Below are 24,219 nucleotides of genomic sequence, written 5' to 3'. Positions count from 1 at the left end.
AAACGTATGTGGCGACCCGTTGCCGACCATTACGGTATGTGACGTCACCATTTTGTTTCGGTAAAACTTCACTCTAATCGGCCGAATGATTTCGTCTGTGTTAAATTCTGCTTTTTTCACTCTTCATAAAGCACAGAATTTAGTTTCTTGAACTCATTTGAGTCAACGTTTTTTGCAGCTCCGCAACTCGGACCATAACAAACGTAACAACACACTTCCTGTGTGTGTCCGTCAACTATATTTGTCCGTCGGGAAACTTAAACCCAAATAACAATAGTTCCTATTGCAGGCATGAAAATGGGTCAGGGGTTAAAAAGGTGAGAAGGGTGTGGAGGAAATATGTTCCAGTACACTGTACACCCCAACAAAATATTGAGCTCTGTCGACCCACACTGTGTTTCAGCAGGGCCGTGCAGAGACCGGTGGAGGGGCGGGTGCTCGTAGATCAAAAGGAGCACATGAACAAGTATTTAATACACCTTAAAACAACATAACTTCAATTTTAACCAGCTTTAGACAATAACTGGCTGCGACTGTGACATACTTTAATTGGGGGGGGGCAACAGTGAATAGAAATCAAAACTGTCATCAACACTTTCTGGCTGTGACTCAGTCAGTCTGCCTATTTTCTTCCTTCAACCTCTGCATCAAAACTTCCTTCCTCAACTTGTTCATCTGAGAACAAACCACATTAGATGGTCACTGAGCCACCAACAGCACAGTTTTCTTAAAACTATTATTTTATTATTATCCATACTTAACAACTCTAGCACCTAATGATTAATAAAGCAATAACATAAAATCTTATAGAAAAATAACATTGTAATTGTGTTTATAATTGTATTTAATATCTGACTATCCTTGCAAACTTGTTCTTACCAGGTCTGCTATTCACCCAGCTGATGAGGTATCCGCTGCCTTTAGCAGCCTCATCTAACTCCTTTTTTTATCCCTCAATCTCCCTTCCCTATGAGGCATGTTTATGTAATGAAATATAAATATTTAAAAAAACAAAAAAAACAGACTCCCCGGTGGCTTTTAGTTTTAAAGCTTTCTTAATTTCTTTCTCTCTCTCAATAACGATGGAGGTAAATTTGTGTTTTTATTATTCAATCAAAAAACAAAGTTACTTCTATCAAAAACAAAGTTGCTTCAATCAAAATACAGTATATACTTTTAATCCCCAAAAAGTCACTTCAATAAAAAAAAATTGTTTTGGATTGCAAAAATAAATTTGAGACAAAAAAAGCATTTGAAAACTATTTTTCTTGATTGAAACAAATTTTTCCATTGAAGTAATGTTGTTTTGCGTTTGGGCCACATTTTGGCTAGGACATTTGTGTCTTTATTATTCAATCAAATAAGTTGCTTCAAACAAAAAAATATATATAAAAAGAAAAACTTTGCACATGTGTCAATCACCGTTTACCAAAGCCTGAGAGGGTTTGAGTATGAAGCATTTAATAAAGCCAAGCATTTTCTTACTACTTTATTCTTGTTTAAAAATAATTCAGTGAGGCAGTAACATGATTAAAACTTATCATAATTCTTACATTTTGAAGTGCTTGAAAACCATTTATAAATGATACTTTGGTGAAAAAAGTGAAAAAAACATGTCTTATATATATGTATCTTTTTTTCCAATGTAAAATCTGAATAAATGCATTGAACACGCGCAAAAAAAAATGGGGGGGGGCGCTACTTCGCGGTTTTCACTTATTGCGGCGGGTTCTGGTCCCCATTAACCGCGAAAAACGAGGGATCCCTGTATTTCTGAAAAGCTTTAAGAAGCAGGACTCATTCCCACCACTCGTCAGGCCGGTGTTGTGCCGACGCCGGCCGTCAGCTCAAGTCTCAGCCGAAAATAACGCGTCTCAGGCGGACGACGGGAGCGATGCGAGGCGCCCCCTCCATCCGAGAGCATGTCGCTTAATTTGACTCAACAGTGTGTTTCTTCGTTTATATTACCGCTAAATACACAAGCTTGACGCCAATTTAACGGGAACTATTTTTTTTCATGGGAGATTTGGCTAGCTCTGGCAGTGTTCAACGCAAGCTGCAACGAATGGCAGTAACTTTTTTATATCGCAAAATGTGAAAACGATTGAAACCATTACTCACCAAATTCAATCTGCTGGAAAATACAGGCAACTGTGTATGCTGCGCTCTGGTCTGCCCCGGTGTGGATAAGGCCTGCTTTTTGTTTTCGCAGCTTTGCAATGCAACCAAAGGCTCTCCGAGCGCTCCATGTTCACGTATGGAGTGCGCGCGTTTGGAATAATGGAACGCACCTTGGGCCGATGATTGGTTCTCGTCAGCGAAGCATCTAGAAGGATTTGCTGACCGTCCAAGTGTGACATTTTTTAAAGAACCGATTTCTTAAGTGCTCAGTTTACGTACTAAGTTAATCACATGATGATAATAATAATGTAACGTTGATAATAGTCAATCGTTGAATCAGATTGAAATTCTTTATTTGTGGAAACTTATTGAACAACACGACTGCTGTCTGCCGCAGCCAACGCACATATCTCCCCCGCCAGAACAAACGTAAACACGGAAGGCACGTCCCTCGCTCTCCCGCACCTCCCTCACCCCTCTACGTCATGTGGTGCATTCAGGAACACATGCTAACACCCCCGCCACATTATAACTCGATTCGTTACAATAATAATAATTAAATAAACCTCCCGACCCCCCCTCCTCCTCCCAAAAAGAATTTCTCCTCGGATCTACGCAATTCACGTAGGTCGCCCTTTTTGACTTCAAAACGGCGAATTTCCCCGAAAGGTGAGAGATTTTCATGCCTGCTATTGTAATTGTCGTGTTGACAGCGATGAGCTCTCACGGATTTCGGACTTAAACGTTCTCACTTTCATTTTACCGTATCAATCCATGAAAGAAACATTTATTCACCATGATGAAACAAGCAAGTTATACAGCAGCCTTTAAAAGAAAAGTCACAAATGTTTTGTTTTCTTCTAGATTCTGGTAAGTTGGAGAAGTTGTCAAATCATATTATTACCGTAAATATTGTCAGTTTATGGTAATGTTTTGAACTACCAATGATCTATGCTGAAATGACATTTCTGTAGATGTACACAAGCTCTGTTTTCTTGTATTCTTCTATTTATTGGTGCTAAAATTAGGGTGCGCGTTATAAACGGGTACAATAATTTTCCCTAGATTTTACAAGTAAATTTGGGGTGCGCATCATACATGGGTGCGCGTTATATTCTGGAAATTACGGTAAATGCCAAATAAGGCTGTAAAAATGATTATTATTTAATCAATTAAATAGATTGGTTGCCAACTAATTTGATAATCGACTTTTGCCCCATTTGGGTACTTGTTTGTGTGTAATGTGAAACTGCGTGCGCACGCCAGTGATTAGGGCGAGAGAGAGAGAGTTCACTGCTGCAACTGTTGCTGCAACTGCTGCTGTATCAATATAATTACTAAGTGTCGAGCGTCAGATTGTCTTTTGTGTTGTTAGATCCAGTGTGCCTCCGTCAGAGGTGAGTACATTGGTACCTCAACATACGATCGCTTCGACACACGATCTTTTCGACATCCGACGTAAAATTTGACTAGCCATTCGTTTCTATATCTAACGACATGCTCAAAATACGACGATTTATGACAGCACCTCTTAGTTTTCCCGCAAGATGGGCGCACAGTGGATTTTCTCGTGAGAGAAATCAACATGGGTTTTAACAATGTTAGTGCAGGTGGTGAAAAAAAAGGTAAAAAGGTGAGGCTTACGATTGAAATGATGATGGAAATGATAAAAATATTAGAGTTGTTTGCGCATCCGTGAACTGGCTCGACAATATGACCGTAGACGGTCTATGATCTCGGCGGTCCTCCTCTGTTCGCCGGTCTTTATTATGTGACAATTATCATTACCATAATTTTTGGACTATAAGAGGCTAATTTTTTTCCTTCAATTTGAATCCTGCGGCTTACAATCCACTGCGGCTTATTTGTTGATTTATTTAGGTTAATAGGTAACACTTCATTTGACAGCGGCGTCACAAGACTGTCATAAGACTGTGATAAATATGACATGACACAATCATGGGCATTACTGAATGCTTATGACAGACATTAGTTGCAGCCCAAATGCCAAATATTGAGATTTGGGAATAATTTGTCGTATCGGAAATATTCATGCAGTCATATTTTACACGGTATTTAAACATTCAAACTCAGTTTTTGAAAGCACTGAGTTAGTTCCTTTGGCGATAAGAAAATATCATTTTAGTCCAAACATTTGAGTGCTATTGAAAGTTTAAAGATAGCTGGATAGAGGCTCGCTAAAATGCTTGTTTTTCCTCAAGGAAAACATCCATTCGAGGGAGCTGAGTTTTATCCAAGCAGATTTGGGACATCAAGTCAAATTGCCTGCATGAATTGACTGCACAACATCAGTGGCAACTCCCTTCATCAAATGAATTAAACATCCTGGCAAGTATTCATATGCTCAATTTTAAAACAATAGCATCACCTCAAACATATGGCATCCTTGTAATCTTAACAATTACATGTGGTGCTCTGAAACAACAGCCAACAAAAACACAAATAAAAATGCAACCAAAATCCGCTTTGAATGGGCCTAATGTCAGGTGTTTTAACACACTTTCATAGCTCACGTTTATGGATAAGAAGTTATGATGTACAAATTAACAATTCCTATTTATGGAGCCTTGTGAACAGTCTCCTGCAGTGTTTGGCAATCAAGGTTTCAAGTTTTCTATTAAAACCACATGTTCGGCATCTGCGCAGAGGTGCGTATCCATTTTATTAGAAAGGTGAGTCAATAGAACAGAAGGTTCCGAAGGGCCTAAAGTCCAATGAATCTGTAAATATAGTGAGACAATGACACATTGGAAGGTCCGTCCAAATTCAGAGCTTACAATTACAAACGTCACAACTCCGGCATAAGATTGGCAGAACAACAGAAATGGAAACTAACGTCTCAGGCGGATCATAGCCTTGGCGAGCTAATGAACCCCCCGGAGGCTCTCGCCTCTTTGTAGGAGGTGAGCAGGTCACTCCCATGTTTATTCAGTAGCGGCCAATGAGCCACCGCCATCTATTGATTGGACTGATTATTCTGTGTCTCTGCGGTGATGGGACACACGCATGACAGATGAACCCCGGCGCGGGTGGGTCACGTTGGACGTAATCTCATTGAATGTGACGGCTGATTTGGTCGGCCGGTTTGCCGGAGTCGCGTCGCAGCCTTGTTTGCCAACACTCTGACATGTGTGGCTAATGTCTCAACACCATTAGGAGGTGCTCGGCAGGGGCTGTCAGACACAAAAGCTGTCAAGGGCTGTTTAGATAATCAGACTGACTGCCTCTATGGGGGAAACCATCCGGGAGGTAAAAGTACACTAAGAATTGTATCACATGATGACTTTTTTTTCTCAAGATAAGGTTTTAAGTTCACTCCATTGCTTTTTTATATAAAGAAATTGCTTGTTTGCCCAACTACATGATTGCATATGCGTAATACTGAAATTCATCGCTAAAATGTGAGAATACTACACCAGATGTACTGTAGATGTTTTATGACTAATATACTGTCATAAAACCTTCTCTAAATGATTTAGTCGAAGGTTTATGAAACAATCTATGAAAATTTGAAATACCAAAAAAATAAATGGGTTATAATGCGAATAAATGAAACCTCTAAGATTGGGTAAATTAAAAAGGACTGAATCTCAACTACAATGACAATCGCTGATAATCATGACGTTTATTCAAAAGCTTTATAGTGAGCTTTGTAGTGGACATAATGTAAACTCTGATAGACTTTATTGGATATTATCTTTGATTTAATCAATTGTTTAAAAAAACATTGCTTTTGATTAGGGCTGTCAAACGATTAAAATTTTTAATCGAGGTAATTACATCTTAAAAATTAATTAATCGTAATTAATCCCAATTAAAACCATCTATAAAATATGCCATATTTTTCTGTAAATTATTGTTAGAATGGAAAGACACAAGACGGATATATACATTCAACATACGGTACATAAGTACTGTATTTGTTTGTTATAACATTGAATCAACAAGATGGCATTAACATTATTAACGTTCTCTTAAAGCGATCCATGGATAGAAAGACTTGTAGTTCTTAAAAGATAAGTGTTAGTAAAAGTTATAGAAATTTTGTATTAAAACCCCTCTTAATGTTATCGTTTTATTAAAATTTGTAAAATTTTCAATCAAAAAAATAAACTAATAGCTCGTCATTGTTGATGTCAATAATTACACCATGCTCACTCATGGTACTAATCCATAAAATCAGTTGGACCCAAGCGCCAGCAGAGGACGCCAAACACCAAAAAACAAGTAACAAGCGGACATTACACTGTACTGTACATTTTAATCTGTTTGAGCTGGGCATGTGCGTTAATTGCGTCAAATATTTTAACGTGATTTATTTTAAAAAATTAATTACCGCCTGTTAACGCGATAATTTTGACAGCCCCACTTTTGATAAATTGCATCTTAAAAAATAGAGGAAAAATTGCGCTTTCATTCCAGCAGTGTTTTCATAAAAACTTTATCATACAACTGTTTGTTTGTTTTTTAAGTGATAGTTGATCAAGTCAATGTCACCAAATGCAGGGGTCATTAGTATAAATGGCCCAGTGGCCCGGGCATACTTTTAAAACCGTCAAGGCCACCAGAATGCCTCAACCATTGGCCTGGTGGGGCCAGTAAAATTAATGCGTCGATTTTAATTCTGTGTTTTGATGACGTTACGCTATCACGATAAAAGAACAACTTTAAAGTCAATGCAGCCAGCCGTTGCTCTCCATGGGGCTCAAACACACCCTGTTCCCTTGCTCGCTCCCGAGTGAACGCGCGCAACCTGATTACTGCTGCTGATTGTAAGTATCTCAGTACCCACCTAACGTCATGCGACAAGACATGTTTCTGAAACCCCCAACACCCAGCCAAGCACCATGGAAAAAATACCAGTCAAGAAGGAGAAAGTCACCTGAGGAGTTGAGGGAAAGCGAAATCTAATATGAAAAGATAAGGGAGAGAAAGTTTCATCCCCAGTGCCGAGAGTACTGGAATCGGCTCGGCTTCGATGAGACCAAAAAAAAAAAAAAAAAACGACATTTACTGTGAGGTGTGCAGATTAAAGCTGCAATGATTTATCGATTAACTCGAGTAATTCGATTACAAAAAAGCTTCGAATCAAATGTTGCTGCTTCGAGTATTTAATTAGAGTGGCGTTGTAATGGTTTGTTTTAAAAAAATTTGCATTTTGTTTTATTGATTTGGGTCTATATACTACCCTCTTGTGGCAAAAGTGAATATGACATAACTCATTTAACATGGCTGAATCCAGCTGCTCCCTGTTATGACCAACATAAGCATTTTTTTTTGTTTGAGCTCATGTTTTTTTGTGCATTTGTAATTTAGTTTATAGGTGTATGTAGCCATTTTTTGTGGAAATATGTATTGGACCGATTTGTTAAGAGCATTGTAAAAGAAAAAAAAACATTCACATTTGATAGTATTTAAGCTAGTGGACTTTTACTATGAGAGCGAATTGTTCTCTTGTTGTACTTAGATCCTCATTTGTTTATTTTTTTGTACTGCTTGAGGCTAAGCTCAGGTATCTTAACTTTTTTTTTTAAATGAAACTGCAATTGTGCATAGTTTAAAGAAACACTCGGGAATTTTATTGTGTAATCACATTTAATGCGCTTTTGAAAGTGCAAACTTAGCAAGCCTTTGTTTTACATCTCCTAAAATTTATTCTGCAACACATTAAATGTTCCTAATCCGATTACTCGATTATTGGAACTATTTGATAGATTAAATGACTACTACAATAATCGATAGCTGCAGCCCTGGTGCAGATCAATGCCCACGTATGTAGACAAGTAAGTTAGGGACACGTTAACGAGTATGAAACCTATGGTAGGAATTCATCCGCGTGACTACGGAGAAAATAATATCGTCATAACGAGGGTCTAGCTTGAAAATCATGTGCTATAATTGCCTAAGTCATCTCTCTGACTTCTAAACTGTTGCCACAACAACCGAGGACCAGTTGACTTCCAGAGGGCGGTAAGGGGGAGATAGGAAAGCTTTGCCCAGGCACGGGGCTCTCCCGCAGCCCTGCCTCCCCCTGGAGTTCCCATGATTTTTTTTTTCGTGTGTGTGTTTGTTTCCTAAAAATATTAAAATATGTGTAAGTGGTCAGTGGAGTCAATTTGGGTTTATTCGTGTTTCTGGTTGGGTTACTCGCGTTCCGGGTTGGTGCCTCCCATAAAGTTGAAAACGGGTAAATGCTGACGACACACGCCAGTTTGTTACACACCAACGTTACACAAAATAATAAAAAAATTATAAACATCATTTTAGTGCCAAAACTCTGAGGAAGAAATGGAGGAAGAACGGGTTATACTAGAGTGATTATGGAATGATTATGGATGCGATTATGAAATTGGAATAGGATTATTTGCACTACATTCATGATTTGTTCTCCATTAAGTTGCACTTTTTCAATAAATCTACCGAAAAAAAAATCATGTTATTCAAGCAAATTGGTTTTTTTCGTGATTATTGGGATCAATGAATGACTTGATGCCCTGGGCAAATGGTTTTAATAGTGGGGCCAGTAGATAATTTCCCTTATCGTCTACCCTGAAATGCTCCCTTATAAATATTGCATGCTAGTAATTGGTTTGCATAAACATTGTTGGCAAACAATGCTTTGATTTACTGTGACATCTCAGCATGGCAAAACCACTCCAAACTATAAAAATCCTTGCGCGGGGTATATGATGTTCCATTTAAGAGTTCAGTTTGATCACAAAGCCTCAAAAGCACATATGGAAGGCGGTGGCAGACCATCTTCACAAGACAATGCAGATGGGCCTTTAAAAGCTGATTATTATCTCTCCAGATGCAAACCAAATGTAGACATCACAAAACCTTTGAAATGTCGAGCATCCAACATGGATAAGCTCCGTTAAAAGGAGTAGAAAAAAGGTGGCAGGATATGCATCCATGCTTTCCCACGTTGAGCACGAGAAGCTATTCTTGACCCTTTATGGTTAATAACAGGAAGTCATCGCCAGCAACTCATCACACGCCTCATAAACACCAACTTAGTAGCTCGTTTTATTCCCGGGAATTGTCTCACGTATTTCTAAATGTCACGACGATCCCAGCCGCTATTACCGCGCGCTCTAAAAGCTGACTTACGACTGATTAGCACGACCCGACAAAAGATATGACGACCTTACACTCAACGACAAAATGTCGTCCTGGTTTAAGTAGCGGAATTAAATTTGCCAGGCTTGACTAATCAACTCGATCTGTTAACTTCTCTGTCAAAAAAAGGATCAAACTCAGCAGGACAAGGTAAAACACGTTGAGGAAAACATGAACTGAAGACTAATCAACGCTCACAGAGGGGATCAATGAAAGGCCTGAGGGCTCGCGCTCGCACTATATTACGCACCAAAACTTCATATTCATTCATTGATTTTACTTTTCAGAATAGTATATCATCAAATTCCAATGGGAGCGAGGGGGAAAACTAAAGGCTGGGGGGCTCGGAAAGGAGTGGGGCTGAGGTCAATCCTCGCGTGGACGGATGCTTGCGCAGTATTGATGGCTCATGCTGAAAGAAATGACTGAATATTTGGATCAATAACTTCAGGTTGTTGCAGATGGAAAAATAAAAATACATCTTAATGGCTCATGGAGTGTCCCAAGCCAACAGGGGCTAAATGCCCCCCTTAAGGTAAACCCTTTGATTAGCCATGGCCAAAGGTGAGTGGAAGGGTCTACTGATGTGAGGATGCCTAGGTTTGTAATGCACACGGGCCTTGTAAAGGAGTCATGGATATGACAGGTCGCACGCCCCGGGCTTCTGAGCTGACCCTCCTTTTCATTAAAAATGACGATGGGCACAGGCAACACTATTAACTCCCTTGTTACCATCATAAATCCCACACAATCTTCCATTTTCACATTAAACTACAGCAGTAATCAGATTTGAAACTGATCTGAGGCTTCATTCACACTGGTCATGTGTAATATAGTTGCCACAAACCCCATGATTATCTGGAAACTAGTTTGAGGTGTAACAACTGGAACAGACTCCAGATATCCTAACTCCGAATAGGATGGATTTTGAGATAATTGGACTCAAAACTGAGTCTGAAGCTGTGTTCACACTGAAAGCCAGGTTTGGTACTAGACATGTGCCGATTATCGTTTTCAAGGTATACCGTGTTATGAAAACATCACGATTACAAAACTGCAAAAAATTTCAGTCATACTGTCCCTAAGCTATTATCTATGTTTTATGTCTCAAAAATGCAGGGAGAAATCCCTCGCTTGAAGCTACAAGGCTCAACCCTTCCCCACCGGTTGTTGCTCAGTGTCAGTGAGTCAGCTGTGCTACACGATGGCTGGAGGAGGTGAAACTCCTGAACTTTTTCCCCCATCGAAAAAAACAAAATCGCTGGTATGGGAATACTTCGGCTACAGAAAAGTTACAGACGGCCGTGGCTTACAGGAGGTGGGCCAACCGACATGTTTGCGAAGGATGGCTGGCGAGGATGCAATAGCTTCAATAGGATTTCGCATTTATACAAAATAAAGGTTAGTAAAAACTCTCATGAACGTTTCCCATCAGCTACGAGAGTTAACTCCAGCGTTTTTAGTGTGTCTAGCAGTGGTAAAACATGTGATTTTCTCTCTGGCAAATGTTTGTGTTGAGAAAGAGTGTGTACATTGCAAACATGATACGAGTCATACACACGTGCTTTTTATTGAATATTATTTAATCATTTTTGTTCTGATTGTAATAATGTTGAGCTGTGGCTTTGGGTTTAGGCTCACCTAAAGGGCTGCATTTATTTTAATTTTATTAAGAATATTTCAGTTTTTTAAATTTTTCTTTAAAATGTATTTTAAATTAACATTATACTTATGTTCCAATTTGTTAATGTGTTTTGAAAAATAAAAATCCTGCTTAATGGATTTTTTTTTTTTTTTTTTTTTTAACCCAGATATTTCAAAGCAACACAGCTTACGGCCATTGTGCCACGGCTTTCTGTAGGGGGCCGGGCCAGGCATAGCATTGTGGTGGCTTTCACTGCGATAAACTCAAACACATGCTGCGTTCTGACGCCAGATTTAGGTGGTCAAGGATTCAAGGTAATTATTAAATAAAATAGCACCATGCATGCAATTTGAAACGTTGTGAAATAAATAAATGAATGAAAAAAATTAGCTTAACTTTAGCGTGAAATATTTACGTAAAATGAATGATAATTGCCCGTTTTTGGTTTTTTTTTTTTTTTTGCTTTTAATCAAGAATCTACACTGTTTTACGTTCATATCTATAGAAATTCCGGGATTTACGCATTTATGTACAAGAATTTTCAACTTAAAAAGCTCTTTGTTTTGTGATGGCTGCCATGTTGGATTTTGTATCCAAACAGAATAGCGTAACTTTACATTCAAATAATCAGCTAATGTTTGGGTTAACTGCCCAGTTTTGGGCAAAAAACTAGAAATTTAGACATTTTTGCGTCCATACAATTTCTGCTTTTAAGTGTTTTATTCTATTCAACATTGCAATCTAAAAACGACGAGGGCCAGCTAGCAGGCAAGACGTGCTGAGGCAATAGTGACATTGGAATTCAGCCTAAATAAATTGAGATTGCTTAGAGAAAAATGTAAACTTTGCTTTTGAGATTAAAATGATTCTGCATTCCCGATATTTTATTTTTATATTCCCGAGTATTAAGTATCTGATGTGAAAAATGGGTGATTTTTTTTTAGCTGTTGAAAACTTATGTCAAAATTGCACTAAATATTTCTGGCAAAAACTTACATGATATGTTAAATATTGCTATTGATCCTGAAAATATAGGCGATTATCTCTGAATTTGGTGATTTTTCTGCATCTAGCGTGAAATCTGAGAATTTTATAGCAATTTTAAGATTTGTTATACTTACTAAAAAATAATCGGGATTTTACTAGGGGAACAACTTTGAATTTTTTTATGGCGCTGCTCATGGAGACTCATATATGCCTGAGGGAGGTGCCTGTTTTGGTTTTAGGTCGCTAGCGGCTTTGGTTTTGAAAATATTTGAATTTTAAGTTTTTGAAAATAGACCCATTACGGAGCGGCCTCAAACAGCACAATGACGGAGTGGTCAGCACATCCGCCTCAGAGTTCTATGATTGTTGGTTCAATCCCGGCTCCGGCCTCCCTGTGTGGAGTTGCATAATCTTCCCGTGCCTGCGTGGGTTCTCTCACGGTACTCTGGCTTTCTTCCACAACCCAAAAACATCCATGGTCGGCTGATTGCACACTCCAAATTGTCTGTAGATGTGACTGTGCGTGGATGGTTGTCCGTTTCTAGATGCCTTGCGACTGGCTGGCACCAGCTCAGGGTATCTCCTGCCCGTTGTTAGGTGGAATCGGCTCCAGCACCCCCGCGACCCTCGTGAGGATAAGTGGTTCAGATTAATAAATGAAAGTCACAGATAATGCACATTTTAGAAAAGCATTTCTTCTGGTCAAAACTGCAAAAAGTAAGTAATCCAAGAAACAGATTTTCATGACGAAAACCATGCATCATAAATGTGGTCCAATCAGATTGTCATGTTATGGATATATATATTTTTTTACTACTAGATAACTTCTGTCTGGTTATAAAAGTTACAGTGTGAACCAGACCAATTGTGTTCGGCACATGCATATCATTTTTGTTTTAACTGGACTATAACAGTACGACAAGTGTGAGGCTTGAAACAGCCTTGTTTCAACCACAGGAAATAGAGTTATAGATGTAAAGCACTTTGTAATCAAGGCGGACTGAAGCGCTGGTGCAAAGCATCCAGCCTCACCCTTATTTACAGCACAATTACCAAGAACAACACCCAACCTCACAGATTGCACTACTTCGCCTTCACGGCAGCCAACGGGGCCATAAAGAGGGGGAGGAACCACATCATTGCCTACTCCTTAATTAAATGAAAGCTGTTAGCTTCATTTGCTTGTATTCTCTTTTTATTTTTGTGGAGGGGGGGGGGGGGGGGGTTAATTGAACTGACCGGCCCATCGGTCGCCTAAGACCTCCCAGACACCATCCCCACTTGGCCTTAAATCAACACTGGATAAATGGGCCGGTGGGTCCCCTGCTGGACTCCCGGCGGCAAGGCCAGAGCGGGGCATAGTGCCGGATCGACACCTCGCCGGCGATAAGTAATTCAGTGTAGGATTAGCAGCATGATAGCCTGATCAATACTGTGTGCTCAGGGCCATTAGGAATTCAGCGAGGAAACGACCCCCTCCGGTAATAAAGTAGGGCATCAAGGTTCTCCTTCATTTGCCAGCTCCATTAGTGTAATGGTATCATTATCTGGCACAGCCGTATTTTTCGGTAGGCCTGACTTTTCCACAGCTCAACCGGTGGGGGTCTGATGAAGCCCCCTGTGTTGTGGCGCTCCCCTTTTTGCTATTTCAGAAAAAGAAAGGGTGTAAATCTAGTGCTGTGGGTAGCTTATGCACTACCCTGTTTTATGTCACCACCACACACTATTTCTCTATTACAGGCTCATTAACAGAGTGAGCAAGATGGAGGGAAAAGAAGATGGTAAACAGAAAGCAAAAAGTGCTGATCACGCCGGATCTGATCCCCTTGTCACTCCCCCCTTGCTAAAACACCGCGTCCGACATGACAGGACGTCAGCATTAGTCGCCATAAATCGTTCACTTTACACTAATTCAACGGCTAGCGTTTTGCACGTGGCAAGAATTGATTAACTGTGTCCAGGACGCACGGCAACGTAATCAGCTTTTACCTCGCTAGTTGTTAATTTAACTGAAGTGCCGAGGGAAGCACAAACCATTTTAATGAGTGTTCAAGAATTGGAAGCAAGGGGAAAAAAACCCTAAACAGCCTGCCGCAAACCCGAGCAAACCAATGAGGCTGATCTAAGCAGATAGCCGGGCTGAGGACCAGACCTCGGAACATCTGGTGACCCTGAGCAATCATTACTTAGCATGCTGCTCACACACACGGACACATAAACTAACTTCCTGTTTGGACGACACACATTACGCTTCTCGTGAAGGGCCTGAATGGCAACTTACATAAAAGTACGACATGAGAACATCAGGTTAAGAAACGGAGGTCAAGCCTCTTCATCCTCGTGTTGACAATGATGACAAATGAGCTCCTTTCAATCCTTTAATTTGTAACTACTTGGGTAGCATGTGCTCATTTGTTAAATCAATTTGAAAAATGTTATATATTTTTAGTAATAACAAGGAGTAACATTTAATATGATTAACGAAGTAGTGTAAGTTAACCACTGTTAAAGTAAAGAACAATCTAATTTTGGCCATAATGGTGCAGTTATCCCTCGATGAAAGTGGTTCTAAACCGGAGTTCGATTGAACGAGGGCTGCCACTATTGATTATTTTAGTCGTCAATTAATCTATCAACTAGTTAGTTCCAATAATCGAGTAATCAGATTACGAACATTTAATGCGTTGGAGAATCAATTTTAGGAGATGTAAAACGAAGAGCATTATATTCGAAAAGAAAGAAAAAATACATTAAAAATCCCGAGTGTTTCTTCAAACTAAGCAGAATCACACTTTCATTTAAAAATAAACTAAAATACCTTAGCTTACCCTAAAATAGTATAAAAAAATACAAATACCGTATTGGCCCCAGACAGTGGTTTTTTGCATTGAAATAAGATTGAAAAAGAGGGGGTCGTTTTATATTCGTGGTCTAGAATTTATACCCATTCACGACGCTAGATGACGCCAGATATCATTGAAGCGATGTTCTGTTACGACAGATCTCAGCTATTCTCCCCATTCACGACGCTAGATGGCGCCAGATATCATTGAAGCGATGTTCCGTCATGACAGATCTCAGATACTCTCAAGTTTAACCAGTTTGCATTATTTTATTGCAAAGTTTTTCCTTATTCAGATTTGTTTAAAGACTACAGTTACAGTTAGACTTCACTTTGATGGTTAATGCAGTTATTGCAATTTTGTTGTTTTATCAAAATAGATTGGTTTATTTACATTTAAAAAACCAGAAGCCATTCATTTACGAATGTGATTGCACTTTAGTTTACATACTTAAATGTTCATGTATTAAGATTTGAATGAGGCAAAATAACATGCTTTTTTTCTCTCCAATATATTGTTATAATAATTTGTTTCACATGTACAGTATTTATATTCTGTTTAAAAATTAATTTGGTGTTCAATAAGTCTTTTTTCAAACTTGAGTCTTGAAAAAGAGCGGGTCGTCTTATAATCAGGGCTGTCTTATATTCGGGCCAATACGGTAAATGAGGATCTAAGTACAACAAAAGGCTAATTTGCATGGCAAAAGTCCGCTAGCTTAAATGCTATAAAATGCAAACGTTTTAATACAATGCTCTTTCAAACACATATTCCCACATAAATAAGGCTAAATATACCTTTACACTAATGCATGAAAAACATTAGCTCAAACAGGGTCTAAACAGGGAGTGCTGGATTCAGCCATGTTAAATGAGTTATGTCAAATTCACTGTTGCCAATGGAGGGCAGTGTATCCACCCAAATCAATACAACTAAATGCAAACATTTCAAAACAAACCACTACAACACCACTCTAATTAAACGAATACTCGAAGCAGCAAATTTGATTCGAAGCTTTTTTTCTAATTGAATTACTCGAGTTAATCAATTAACCCTAGCAGCACTAGATCGAACCCCAAGGGTTCGGTGAGTAAGTCTAAGGCAGTGCTTCTCAATTATTTACTGTTACGCCCCACCCCCAAGTAAGAAGTAAATGTTTCACGCCCCCCAAACTTTCTGCCGCCACTGTATATGGTATCATTTGTTTATAAAATTATTATAAGCACAACTCTGCATAACATTCATTGTTAGCATTAAAGGGAAAAAATATATACATCAACTTTCAATAAAGTAAAACTTTTTAACATTGTTTTTGTTTATAACAGAAAAGACAAAGCGCATCAATTTGCCTGAATTGCAAAAAAAAAAAAAAAAAAAACATACAACATACACATTTTTTTGACTATTTGATACAGAAAACTACATTTTAATAAAATCAATGAATGACAGCAAATTCAAATTGATTAGCAACATTAACTCGGCACAATATGCTAAACAAAAATAAAAAATAAAATAAAAAAAGTTTTTATTTTTGCAGCAACTCTGTATGCCACCTTGTATGATGCTAACAGTGCTCGCTAGTTCACTGATGTAGCACTAACAAAACAGGACAATTGTTGGCAACATTCGACACGTTTTCGCTGAAAAAAAATCAAGCGGCTTATCATTCTGATTGGGGTCTGATATCTGTAAGTGACGGTTCCAATGATTTCGCTTCATGCTGCCAACACTTTTGGACAAAGTAAACTAACCGGGCTTTCCTCGTCTCCCACTGTATTAAAAGTGAAGCCAAACGCTACGTATGCTTTGTCATATTTTCTCGTCTTACTTTTAGGGAGACTTCATATATCCTGCTCTTTGCTGTGTGCTCTTTTTTAATGCAAAAATTCTGCTCACACTCCGAAAATGAGAGCACCACTGCCACCCACTTAGTGGATGCGCAATTACATGTTATTCTAGTACTGCAAAAAAAGTACGTTCCGTGAGGTGTAATGCGCCTATCGACATCACTTTTGGGTACGTCCCACTATTGGAGAAGTACTGAACTAACTAAATAATTGACAATCGGTCATCAAAAATAATCAACAATATTCCTTTATGTGTCCCCTTTAGAAAGTCTGTAAATATGCTATCATATAGTGAACGTGTCAAACTAACTGAAGCCTTAACGTAGGAGAATTTTCAAAGTACCTGATAAAAATGTAGACAGGATGTCTGGTCTGATAGGATTTTCTAGGATTGTGTGTCTGTTCCCTAACTCACACTGACAACAGAGGCCACGGTAGCGCACATGGTTCACATCGAAAGAAAACACGACAACCACAATATCTAACTTATTAAATATCATCCTGCCAGTGTCGTTATACAACCGCTGATAGTGAAGACACTTGAGCAAAAGAGAAAGGAAGAAAAGCCACAAAGTCAGCCTGTAGGCCAGCTGGAACCAGTTCTGGCTCTGATCCGATGGCTCATCTGGCCGCCATTGGCTTCTTTGGTAAACAGGAGGAAGTGCATCCTACATAGTTTTAACAATCCAAACACATGTGGGTGAAGAAGAACAGTCTAGTCAGGAGATAAGAGATACTCTTCTCTTTGTTAAAGCCTCATCTTGTGAAACCACAAAGCGGACTAAGCACACACATCCACACAAACACCACAATCTATTGGGCCTAAATGGTTACTCCAAAAGCAGCCATATTCATTTATTACTGTCGAAAAATCACTCCAACAGCTGGTACTTAAGAGAAGTGAAGCCGTCAACTATTAGTCATTGAACCAACAGCACATGTGGGCAGCAGTCATCAAGCATATGGTCATATCCGAGCAAGGCAAAGTAGCTGCAGCAACTTTGGTCCAGGGGGGTGCAAAAGTCAGACTTTTTCTTAAAGTGTTTTTGCTGACTCTAGTCTGCTTTTGCAGTTTGCAACAATAAGTAACCACAACATCATCTGGCTGTTTTGATTAAGTTGCATTTAGAGAGCAAGCCATTGGTTAAAAACTTAAAAAGGCATGATGCTGCTGTCTATTTTGAATGTTTTTAAGCACATTATAAACATACCGTATTTAAACAAACAAAGATTGCAAGCATAAACTACAGTGGTATATCTATTTACGACAATAATTGGTTCTGGAAGGTCTCGTAACCAGACAATTTCGTAAATGGAGACGCATTTTACAGTTCCAAGCACTACTGACACTAGGAGAGGGAACCTCTTGGTACCTCATGATGGGATACGATTTGCGATATAAAGCTCACGATAACTATAATCTCACAATATGGCAATACAACGAATATTGATACATTGGTCAGGATATCATGATACTGGGATATTCTACAAAACAACTAATAAACAGAAAAACAAGCTATCTTCACCCTTCTGCTGTAAATTCATCTCTAGAAGATGTTTAAGCCATTCGAACTGGAAGGGGCAGAAAATGAACCCCTCTCACTTCTACGGCCATCAGTGGCAGCCGATGTCAAAGCAATGAGGTAATTTTGAGCCATTTTCAGTCACTTCCTGTTGATTTTGGGGCATTTTATCAGTCACTTCCTGTTCTATAACCCAAAATCAACAGGACAGATAAACTCAACAGGAAGTGACCTGGAAATGCCCTAAAATGAACAGAAAATGAACAGTAAATGCCCCGAAAATCGTAAAGTGTGACTGTGAATGCTCGTGTTTCGAATGAACGAACGTTCTTTCGCCCTTCCCAGCTGAGATACTATTGTGGTGGAAAATTTTGGTAGCAACTTGTTGGTTCCTTTTTTTTTTTTTTTTAATTTTTGAAACAGTGAGACCTTTTTAAAACTAAACTATATCTCGATTCTTCGCATGAGCGTATCGATAACCTTTTGGGATGCAAAGTATCACGACATATCACCATTTCAATATTTTGTCACACCCCTAACTGATACGCCACATTAAATTTCATAATTGGGGTAAAACCGGAATAAAACAACAGCCAAACACATTTGAATCATTCCATATACCTTACCCCGCCAAAAATGAGCCTGAACTATGGTAGCTTGTATTATAAGTGATTGGAAAAAAATAAAACGCCTAAAATGAAAATACCCAGAGCAACAACTCTGCAAAAACTTGGCCCATCGGTAATTGTTTTTTTTTTTTTTTTTTCAGAATACCTACTTACAGTGGTAGCTCTACTCACAAACATCTCTACATATGGAATTTTCAGGTTACAACATGCCTCAATGAAATATATTGCCTCTTGTTACGAAAGAAATGTCAGAATACAAAAGGCAAAAATACAGTATGGGCTGCTACTCGCACCTCCAAGAGTTTACTGAACGTAACGTAAGTATCACTGTTCTGCCGTCGACTAATGTCGAGCATCTTCATGGTAATGGTCAAATAACGAAACTGCTTTCAGAACCAATTAATTTCTTAGGTACAGGTACCACTGTACTGTAATACCCTGGCATACAGGAAAGGAACACCGTTGTCTCAAATCACTTTTCAGCCTGTTATTGAATGCCTGTTTAAGCAGTAAGTTTGATACTATGAGCACACTCATTCAGTGACCAGTCACTCGCAAAAAGTCTTAAACGGCACAGGTCCCACATTCAGGTACTATATTACGCTATAGTGGCACCTCTACTTATGAACGTCTCTACAAACGTTATTTTCAGGTTACGACATGTTATTTTCAGGTTACGACACGTCATAGACTTCATAATATAGTGACGTGACACATTCCCCATTGACTGCGTCACACTTTCCCGAAAGGGGCTGTCCTACACTCAGCTTCATTTATTAGCAGTTGGTCACATGCAGCCATCTAACACCGGATTTAGGTTGAAAAAGTACGAAAGCTGTACTGCATACAAACAGGAAGGATTGTCGCAGGAGTGATTTGCTCGAGGATTCAAGGTAATCATTATATTTTTCGGACCATGCATTCATTTTGAAACGTTGAGAAAAAAATCACTGGGAGAAATTAGCAGCTATAGCATTGGCATTATACTTCACAATATTTATGTAAAATAACTGCTAACTGCCCGTTTTTTTGCTTTGAAACAAGAATCAAGACTGTTTTACGTACATATCTATAAAGAATTCAGGGATTTAAGCATTTATTCAAAAGAATTTTCAACACAAAAAGCTCTTTGTTGTACTAAGGGGGCCGCCACAGTCACGTAAAGACTAGCGGCACATTTGACATATTTACGTAAAATAAATGCTAACTGCCCGGTTTTTTTGTGTGTTTTTTTCTTGCTATTAAGCAAGAATCGAGACTGCTTTACATCATCCCTGTCTATAAAGAATTCAGGGATTTAAGCATTTATTCACAAGAATTTTCTACGGAAAAAGCTCTTTTTTTTTTTTTTTTTTTAACACATGATGGCCGCTAATTTGCTTACTGACTAGCATCATAGTTCGCAATATTTAAGTAAAATAAATGCTAAGTGCTTGTTTTTCTTTTTTTGTTTGGTTTTTTTTTTTTTGCTTTTAACCAAGAATCAAGACTGTTTTACGTCCATATCTATAAAGAATTCAGGGATTTAAGCATTTATTCACAACAATTTTCAACGGAAAAAGCTCTTTGTGTTTCCACTCGGTCAGCTTTGACGGAGATACTGTAGGCTCTCTATGAATCGGCACCGCGCTCCGTCAATACATTATGAAGTCTATGGACACGTTTAAACAGGAAAATATTGTCTCTTGTTAAGAAATTTCAGGTCATAATATTTCCCATCATGCTTCGTAATAGAATTCTGCTCACCGATTGGCGTATTGTTGATGACATTTAAATTTGTGTGTCACAGTTTGATGACGTGCACCGGTGTGACGGTGTTGTTGATATAGCGGCAGCGGGCTGACGTCTGAACTAAATGAGCACAAGGCTTTTTAAAGCCCACAGACGGTTCATTACATTAGTAGCACATGATTAGAGCATCAGTTTCCTTGCGTTTTTGTGTCACAAAGTGTGAGATAAGCGAAAGGCACCATCGATGAAAGAGGACATTGCCTCACTCGAAAGTTAAAGTATTATTTTTTCTTTTTCTTCTTTGCATTTTGTTATATAATCTACTTACCCATGATAGCAGTTGGATTATGACTGACTGTGGGGTGCAAACAGCTGACAATTATGAGCTCAAACGGGTGGTGGTGGTGGGTGGGTGGTTACTCATCAGTGTTGTTAATAGCGTTAGAGCATAAAGGCGTTACTAAGGGTGTTATTTTTTACAGTAGTGAGTAATCTTATTAATTACTTTTCTCATCTTTGCAACGCAGTTACCATTACTGAGGATGTAAAGGCGTGCATTACCATGTGTTACTTACTACGTTGGTTGAATGATGCGAGAAAAGTCTGAGAGAGACACGGACTCATGGAGAGAGGGAGTGGGGAGGGAAGGGAAGGGAATTTTGACGCCGTTGCAAACGCGATGCTCGGTGGCTCCAATAATACATGACTGTAGCCGATAGCCTACAAACTACACCCACATGATGCTACGCTAGATATCACATGTCTATACTGTAGATGTAGATGCGAAATGACAGACTCGGCGGCGTTAGCAAATGTATGGAGAAGTAGATGCGAAATGATACACTCGCCAGAGTTAATAAACAGCCGCCATCTTAAAGCAGTAGACTTCTCAGGAAGGCGCTGTTGTAAAGAACCTTCCGAGCGAACCTAAGTAACTTTATATCTAAAATACTCCTAAATCAGCAAAATCTTGACTTGAATTTATCTTTAAATGATGACACAGTTTTAAAACTTTCACTTGTAGAAAGTAGACAGAAGGGAACTAATGCAATAACAGGAGCAATTTTAACAACGGTTGATTCGCAACATTAAATGACTTCCAAACATAGCAAAGGTTACTATCTAGTTATCACAATATCCACAATATGCGTGTCTAGCTAAGTTTAGGGTAAAGATTTGGGCTCAGGCGAATCCCTTTGAACTTCACATAGTGTGACCTATGTTTTTTTGTTTGTTTTGTTTTGTTTCGTTTTTTTTTTTGTTTTGTTTTGTTTTGTTTTTTTAATGGAAAAAAACATGAAAAGTAACACCAGTTACTTTGCCAAGTAACTAATTACTCTTACATTCAGGTAACCGAGTTACTTACTCAATTACATTTTGGGAGAAGTAAGTAACTGTAATTATTTACTTTTTTAACGTAAGATTAACAACACTGTTACTCATTGGGTAAAGGTGGACTTTTTTTTAAGTAGACTAACAACTCTGAGTGTCATATTTATTGCTGATTTTCAGGGGTACAAATGCTTTTGAACCCCAGGAAATTACAAATAAATTATTGAAAAATCATACAATCTGAGTTCCTGATTTTTTTAAATGATGTCTCTATAAGTGGAAATGCATCTATGATTTACATTTCAGACCTCTACCTATTCTCTCATTGGGTGAACTTGCAAAATCTCAAGGGGTGCAAATACTTCTGCTCCTCACTGTATATATGGCGGAAAACACAGACAAGACTGAAAAAGCAGTTTCTGCTCTTGCACTCCTCTTTAAAAGAATCAGCTTTATTTTAAGTCAAAACAACTGTCGAGTTTGATAGAACAATATGGCTATATGCTGTCATAGCAGATTCATGGCACATTAAGCCCCGAACTATTTTTTAATTTGCCCGTTTTACCCTGGAAACCCCCGTTTACAGATGTCGCGCAACTGTTTATGTTTCAACCCAGCCATGACAGCAGGGTAAGTAAGTAGATTTATTATTCAAAATGTCTGTCATTTTTAACCTAGAATCATTAACTGATGTCTCATATTTCGTTTAAAAAAAAAAAAATACTTTAAAAAATTATTTAAATTATTAAACAAATGATGTCACAATGAAAAAATGGCATCTGTAAAAAAGTCACGGATATCTACCTCATAACTATCGCTGAATTGTATTTTTTTTGTTACTGTCGCATTTTCTCCGATATGTTAGATGATAAATAATCGATCCAAACAAAGAAAAATTGAAAAATAACATTTAAAGGGGTAAATATTTGAAAAAGTAAATCTCGACCACTCCTTGATGTCTGCGATCTCTGCATCGCGACCCTTGTTATATCACCATGTTTTGCCCATAAAATCCCAAAAGATCCAGCTGAGGGCATTCAAAACTGTGTCTTGACACTCAGTGATACATGCTACATAGAGTTTTTGGACCGAAACAAGGTAAGTACGCGATTTAAAGTCATGGCGTCTGTAATTCTGCTCTCGCGCGGTCTCGCCTCCAGATAGGGTTTTGCTGTTTAATTGTTTTTTTTTTTTTTTTAATATCCCCCTGTTTAAAATTTTTCTTCCCCCAGAAAATGGAGATTTTAAGCTTTTGAATGATGTATCACTCATGCATATCGGACAATTTTGAAATTTGGCCAAATTGGGGGTCTCAGAGCGGAACTTCAAGTCACCTGAGTGTTTTCCGCCATATATACTAGTATAAACCATTGCTCATTATGCTTATGCTGATAAATTATGAGGAATCAGTTTAGTTTCATGCAAATATCCCCCACCCCACCCCACCTCCTTGCACAGACAAAAACCACTATGCCTTTAATTGAAACTAAATCTGTTGCATTTGTTCCTTTAACACCTTGTTCAATCTTTACAATTACTTTTAGCCATTTTAACATTTAGTCATTTCGCTGGTTGTGTACTTGTTTAATTGTTTTTAAGCAATTTCTTCCTGCAGCTGACTGAGGCTGGCGTCATAGTTTCCTCCGTTAGAGGGATGAGGAGGAGGAGGAAGAGGAGGATGGATGTGCACGCCTGCGTCAGTTGGCTAGCTAATAGCTTGTTATCCTAAAAAGACATTTAATCGCAGCTCATATTATTGCTGGTGATGGTAGTTGTGTATTTGAAGGGTGTGGGGGTCGTAAAGTAGAGTTGGGTGGAAATTACAATAAAGTACAGAGGAAATGTGAGGTATGCACTGGCCCCCGCAGCTTGCTAGCCTCCACAAAGCAGTCAGTCGCGTCACATTCGGAGCGTTAGACATTCATCGAGCGTGCAGCCGTGAGAAATGTGCCAGACGCGATGGAGATAAAACGCTATCAGTACCTTTCTTCTCTTCTCCCTCTCACTGTCACCCGATCTTTTCATGTTCCTGGAGTTGTGTTTACACCGCCTGGTATAGCATGTGGAGAGACGCTGGTTCTTGTAGTGCGTCACGACTTACGTATGCGTCGGTTCTTGATTTTCTTAAAACGCCACACGTATGAGTCGTGGCTGGTTATTTTTGTTTGCGTCCTGTCGTGAGTGTTTGCTGCGTTACGATATCATTTATACGGGATTTGCCGAAAGTGAGGTGAGGGCACAGCAAAGTGAACTACAAGTCCCTTAATGCACTGGTGCTCAAGGCGGAAGTAGCGCATTCGGCACGTTCCAGATGTTGCTCAGCACCGGTGAGAGCGCAGGTAAAAAAAAAATAGATAAAAATAATAATAAAACATAAATCAACAAACAAATACACGCCGAAAAACTTGTCCACAAAGA

General features: G+C 38.8%; 1 protein-coding gene across 1 annotated transcript in view; it reads right to left on the bottom strand.

Moving 5' to 3' along the window:
* fto (FTO alpha-ketoglutarate dependent dioxygenase) overlaps positions 1 to 24,016 on the bottom strand; it is a 411,486-nt gene extending 387,470 nt beyond the window's left edge. Inside the window, exon 1 of the mRNA XM_057831464.1 lies at positions 23,785 to 24,016. Coding sequence (XP_057687447.1) covers positions 23,785 to 23,826 — 42 coding nt within the window. The 5' untranslated portion in view covers positions 23,827 to 24,016. The remainder of the gene's footprint in view (positions 1 to 23,784) is intronic.
* Positions 24,017 to 24,219: the final 203 nt, after the last annotated feature.

Source organism: Corythoichthys intestinalis, chromosome 1 (genome assembly GCF_030265065.1).
Source record: "Corythoichthys intestinalis isolate RoL2023-P3 chromosome 1, ASM3026506v1, whole genome shotgun sequence".
NCBI classification, from domain to species: Eukaryota; Metazoa; Chordata; class Actinopteri; order Syngnathiformes; family Syngnathidae; genus Corythoichthys; species Corythoichthys intestinalis.
The sequence above is the reverse complement of the archived record's forward strand: the minus strand, read 5'-3'. Positions and strand labels throughout refer to the sequence as shown.